The following is a 6,000-nucleotide window of genomic DNA, read 5'->3' as shown; positions in this document are numbered from 1 at the left end:
ACTGCCCCAGATCAGGAGGCATAAAGCTTCGGGCCCGGGTTTGAGACAACCCCATAGATCTTGACAGGTGCTGGCCCGCCCCCGGCGGGTCTCAGGGGTCCCTCAGTTCCCCTTCTCCTGTTGTCTTCTCCCGCGCTGGAGCATGCCCAGACCTAAGGGCTTTGCACGGGCGCACTCCGTTTCTCCGGGTTTTAGCTGGAGCCCGTGGGGGGCGGAGGGGTAGGGGGTCCGCGGAGCTGGGCAGCCTTGGCAGCGCCAGTGGGAAGCTCAAGCGCCGCGCAGGCATCTCTTCCGCGCTGCGGGTGCTGGAAAATGCTGGAGCTCCGCGCCGGGCTGCTCCACCTGGCGAGCTGAACGCAGCGCAGGAAGCCCGCGGGGTCGAGCGGTGGTGCCGGCGGGGGGGCGCGGACTGCGGTAGAATGAGAGCTGGGTTCCTCCGGCGCTGGGGGTCGTCGCTCGAGCTCAATCAGGTGCCGGGTGCCCGCCACTGGCCGCTCCACTAACTTGCCACTTGGTCGCGCCGGGTCTCCGAGGCTCTCTACGCTTTGGGGTGTATGGTGGGGGGCGGGGGAATAGTGGGGAGTTAGAGGGATCGCGATAGCCCAAGGAAGGATCCTGCGAGGGGGGAGCCTGCTGGTGCCTCTCTTCTCCTTCCCCTCCTTATTGCTCCCCTCCCCCCATCCCGTCGCTGCCGCTTTCCCTTCCTCCAATTCGGAGAGCGACGGGCGCCTGTGACATGCAATCGCGGCCAAGTGACGGTCCTCGAGTCTGAAGTGCCCGCTAGGAAGTGAGCGCCACCGCGGGCTGCAGGCAATGACAGCCATGAAGCAGGAGCAGCAGCCCACCCCGGGGGCCAGGGCGAGCCAGGCGCAGCCGGCGGACCAGGTGAGAGTTGGCAGTAGTGGCCAGGCCCTCCCGGGAGGGGAGGCTCCAACCCGCGCTCCCCCAGTCTCTCCTCCTTCGCGTGGCTCCCACGCACACCCTCCTTCCCCCCACCTCTCCCGCCCCAGTTCCAGGCTCTCCTCTGCTCACCCCTGGACTCCGCAGGAAGTTGGAGGAGCTGAATGCGCTGTGGGGCTGGGCGAGAGGATGCGGAAGGTGGAGAGCCGCGGGGAAGGCGGGAGAGAGGTAAAGGCTGGGGACGCCGTGGGGAGCCCCCGCGGGCCGGCCACGGAGGGAGAGAGGGGAGGCCGGGCGCAGGGAAGTAGGGCCTCTTAGCTCCCAACCGTGCATGTTGGAGGGATCTGCCGGGCTCCCAGAGGCGTCTTCTGGCAGATTTTGAGAGCCGTCCTCCGGAGCTGGGAAGCGCGCTTGTCGAAGAGATCCGACTAGGCAAATGACCTTTAGACCGGCAGAGTTGTTTCTTTGCTTTCTTTTTTTTCCCTCTGAACTAGTGGGGCGGGGGATACATGGGGGGAAAGGGGCACCCGGCAACTATAGTCTGCTGAATGGAATGGAGCTTGGAGAACAGAAAGGCATTAATTATTAAGGAGAGCTGGGAAGGTGTTATTTAGGGGATCTGGGAGGTTGCTGTTGGTTTTAGTGATTTGTTGGATCCAGATATGTTGTGCGTCTGCAAAGATGGGGTGCCCTGGGTAAGCCGGGAGTGATTCTATTCCCTTTTCCTTCCTTCCACACCCGCCACCCCCCATTTTGTTTCGATCTCTAGGGATCTGTGGCATAACCGTAAGGTGGAGCCCCATCTCGTCTCTGTCTCTGGATCGGGGTGACTCGGGAGTTCGGTGTCGCTTTTTCCCAAAGTTGGAGGGTCGAGAGCGCCGAGGTGCCTCGGCGGGGAGGAGAGAGTCTGCGATGAGCTAGCTCGAGGTGCTGTCACGTTTACATCAGTTAGAGACGCTAGGCAGAGAGGGCTGCTCTTAGGTCAGCGGATAACCACAAGCGGGAGGCGCGGGACATACCCCAGATAGGGCTCTCTGCCCCGAAGGCGCTGTGGAAGGCCGCCCGGACGTGCTTCTGGCAGATGCTCCTGGCATGTTGCTAAAAGTGGGGTAAAGGAGTGCAAACAGCATGGCCCCAGCAGCTGCTGGCTCTTCCTGTATTCTAAGCACTGGGGAGTGTGTTCAGGGGAGCTGTCCAAATAGCCCAGGAGTGATGGCGAGGGAGGAGGAGGCGATGCCAGGGATGTTGTTATTAATATTCTAGTCTTGGTCAGCTCTCTTGACTTGTGATCTCTCGCCTCTCCCCTTCCCTCCACTTCTCATTCCCTTCACATATGTTTCACACAGGTGGTGGGGATTACTCAATACCTTAAAGCTTCCCTAGGTTTACTGGGGTGAATGTTGCAATTTTGTGTGTGTGTGTGTGTGTGTCTGGGTATGTGTGTGTGTGCTTACAAAGCAGTTGTTTGCTTAAACCATCTTTGTTCCCTTCCCTGATATAAGTATAAAAATATTAAAACGTTAATGCCACCCTCTGTTACCTCTTTTTCTTGCCCACCTCCCCTACCCACACCACAGTGTAGCAACTGGTTAGCAGATGTATAAAAATAATTTCAGGAGAGGAGCATGGATTTAACATCCTCTTTCGGGCTGACAGCCCTTAAATTTCATTAACAAGCCACTGAGCCTCTCTATCGCTCTTGAAATGATTCTACCAATAAGAATGATTAGTCAGGTGAGGGTCCCCACATGAAATCTTTGCTCACTAACCTGTGACACCAGCTGGTTACTTGAGGTGCTGCAAACAGTTACACGATGGTGGTGGTAGAAACGAAGAAGTCAAGCAGAGTGCACAGAACCTGGAAATATATATGTAAATAGTGGGCAAACTATATATGCATACAATCCTTTTGTCAAGTCTAATCTGGTACTTAAAACTGTTACAAGGAGATAGAGTCAAGCTTGGATCCATTTTTCTTTTTGTTAGTGTGCTTTTCTTTTTTTTTTTTTTTTTTTCAGATACCTGGGGAATGACTATTTCCAGAACTCTTGTTTTAAATGAGTCAATTCTAAGTGCCTTTCTGGTCATTTATATGATTTTAGTATGTCAGTGGTATGCATTTCATGCATGAGTTTAAAATGAGGTGGATTGGTTTTGCAAGAAGGAAAGTCAGACTAAAATATGCATACCAGCATCCCATTGAGGGGTTTCCAAGGACTCCCAGAAAATACCCATATAGTACAGTCTTTGCCCAGTGCTTGTCATATTAAATGATGGCCAAATAACATGGATGATTGCTGTGAAGGCTTAAACTACTTGCTAATACTACTAAGTTTTTTATTAACAGTATTAATCATTGTGGTCTAATTCTGCAAATGCCACACAACTCTCATGTGATATTGGATGTAACACCTCCGTGTAGACATGATTCATTGCTCTGGTTTCTGTGATATTTCAGAAAAAAAAAGATACCCAAATTTAAATAAAAACATGGCTTCAAAAATCCAACCTAATGGTTAAATAGGGGGCACGTTCCATCTCATCACTCACTGTGTATTGATTTTGGATGATTTAAGCTTTTGAATGTTGCCAAAAAGGTCTTTCACTTTCCATGGTAGATATTTTTTTTGAAATCTCAAAGACACCTTGTCCTGAGGTCATCCAGCACCTGTTTCCACTTAAAGCACAGTGGAAGACCTTAGGTTTTCCTCTGAATGAAAATGGTTGTGAACCATATAATTTGGTGGCTGGTGTAGTCCTTTAGGGAGCTCGCCCTCCCTTTTTCATCTTATCTGTGATTGTCCTCTGACACTGGGGAGAGGGCCATGACCGGGGGCATCCCCTCTCCAGGAGGTGGCAGCGAAAAGAATAGCAGGGGCCATGCACTTTTATTAACATTCTGAGTCATTGGAAATATTTTTTTTTAATCATCTTAGCAATCTTTCTTTAAAGCTTCCTTGATTAAGTAAATGTTTATAACAGTTATTTTTGTTGTTTTCATAACACTACACATTTACAAAATGTGGAAAAGTAAATACTTTTACATGGGTAGATACAGTCATCCCCATTTAACATGATCAAGATCCCATTTTACATTGAAGAATCCAAGATCTTGAGTGGCTAATTATAGCTTCTTTTTTTTTTAATACTTTTTATTGTTTCCTAAGTGCTTGCTCTGTGTAAAGTACTGTTCTCGCGGCTGATAAGGTAATATTTACTGAGTGCATTTTCTTATTTGAGGCTTAAAGCAGCTTTTTGAGGTAGGTCCTATTTTACAGAGGAGGATATACAGAGGAACTGAGACTTGGCCCTGATGTGTGACATTTAGAATAAGCTCATCTAGGTCTGAAGTTCCACCTCTTAAATATTATACAGTCACAATATGACACATTCCTAGTAGCAGAATGCAAAACCATTGCAAATGATGTGTGCATGTACAAACTTACCTTGACTGTAAAATGGGTGAAGAATTTGTTTGAGGTTTCAAAGATTAATGCAAATACTAGTTCTTAAAATTTTAATGTGAACATACTTCTGCTGTTGATATAAAATGGCAGAAAAAGAACCAGAAAGATCCTCATAAGTGTGTAGGGACTTTTGTTTTATTTTAATTTTCGTGTCACTTGCTCCAGGTAATGATCAATCTCCTAAGGCTGGTTGAATGAGTGCATTCTTATAGGCAAAGTTTGGAATTTCCTACATTCCCACCAGGTGGCACCCTTCTGCTGAATCCAAGGGGTAGAAATAGTTCGTAAAATGCGTGGCTCTCCTCTCAGCTTCCAAAACCAAACCAAACCAATCCAACCAAACAAACAAGAAACACAACACTATTTTCTGAAGTATGACACAAAAGCATAATTGTACAAGCAACTATTTGACTAGGTTAAGCACTTTTCTTGATAAACACACATTTTGGTAGGAAACCAATCCTCTTGCAGCAGCATCTTGATGAAATAACTCATGGTCAAATGTTGCGATTAAATATGTTCCATGTAAAATGCCTTCTGTAAAATAGTGAATGTCCTTTTAGACTTTAAGTAATATTAACATAAAATGTTTTAATATGGAATTTGGGATTCAATATTTTAATTTCAGTTTAGGTCTTTAATTTAATTAAAAATTTCAAATGCATGCTAATGAAATCTTGCAAAAAAGTTACACACATGCATGCACAAAACACACACTTACCATAGCGCAGTTTATGACCATTGCTATTAACACAGAACCTTGAAAATGGCTTTTAGAAATCATGTTGAAAAATGTGTTTTATAGAAGATTTTTAAAAAAATTTTCTAATTATTCAGTACATAAAAGACAGTATCTAATTAGGGGAAGACCTCTATGAGATTTGGTTATAAAATAATTTAAGTTGGATAAAGGTATTATGTAGAAGTCTTTGTGGCTTAGGAGAGAGAATATAAATTTCCTACTCTTCCTTAATTTCTTTCTACATGTATAGAAAGACATTTTATCTCCTGAATTTAGAACATACCACAAAATACCCCTTGCTTATAAGCTTTTAGTCTATCATCTATCTACCTACCTACCTACCTACCTATCTATCCAATCTATTTCAGGGACTGAACAAATTACATTTTAAGAAGATTAAAGTATATAAAAGCAAGTTAAAGAAAATTGCATTATTAAATATTAATGCTGTATTATCTTATTATATGTAAACATATAAGTGTATTACATTGAAAACCAAACACAAACTAAATTTCTCTTAGTCTGAGTAAAGATGTTCTTTCAAAATTTTGGTTCCTTGAGTCATTTATGATTACAGGATGTTTCCAGCATTAGTATTTACAGGCATGTTTGTGGTTTATTTGCAGTATACATGTTACCCTATGCAGTACCAGAATACTGTAGCTATTCTGTGAGCTTTTTTGCCATCAACATATATGTTCATTTAGTATTGTCTGTGGGTGTTGCACTGGGAATCACAGATGCCGCTTCATATCCCAGTTCCACCAGTAAGGACTGTGTTTTATTGGGCAGGATAACTCAGTTTCTCCCTTCCATCTGTGAAAGGTCTTTTACATGCTGGTTGTAAGGATTAAATGAGATAATATGTAAAAGCTTTTGAATAATGCCTGT

General features: G+C 45.4%; 1 protein-coding gene across 2 annotated transcripts in view; it reads left to right on the top strand.

Annotated features, from left to right (window-relative positions):
- Window positions 1–813: 813 nt before the first annotated feature.
- Window positions 814–6,000, top strand: part of DPP10 (dipeptidyl peptidase like 10) — a 689,331-nt gene continuing 684,144 nt past the window's right edge. Inside the window, exon 1 of one of the 2 annotated variants that reach the window (XM_037849964.1) lies at window positions 814–885. In XM_037849964.1, coding sequence (XP_037705892.1) covers window positions 814–885 — 72 coding nt within the window. Of the gene's footprint in view, window positions 886–1,057; window positions 1,129–6,000 lie in introns of those variants that run through there. The other variant, XM_037849965.1, reaches the window with a different exon arrangement.

The sequence above is a fragment of the Choloepus didactylus genome, chromosome 9, assembly GCF_015220235.1.
Source record: "Choloepus didactylus isolate mChoDid1 chromosome 9, mChoDid1.pri, whole genome shotgun sequence".
NCBI lineage: Eukaryota > Metazoa > Chordata > Mammalia > Pilosa > Megalonychidae > Choloepus > Choloepus didactylus.
This window is presented reverse-complemented; position numbering and strand designations above follow the sequence as displayed.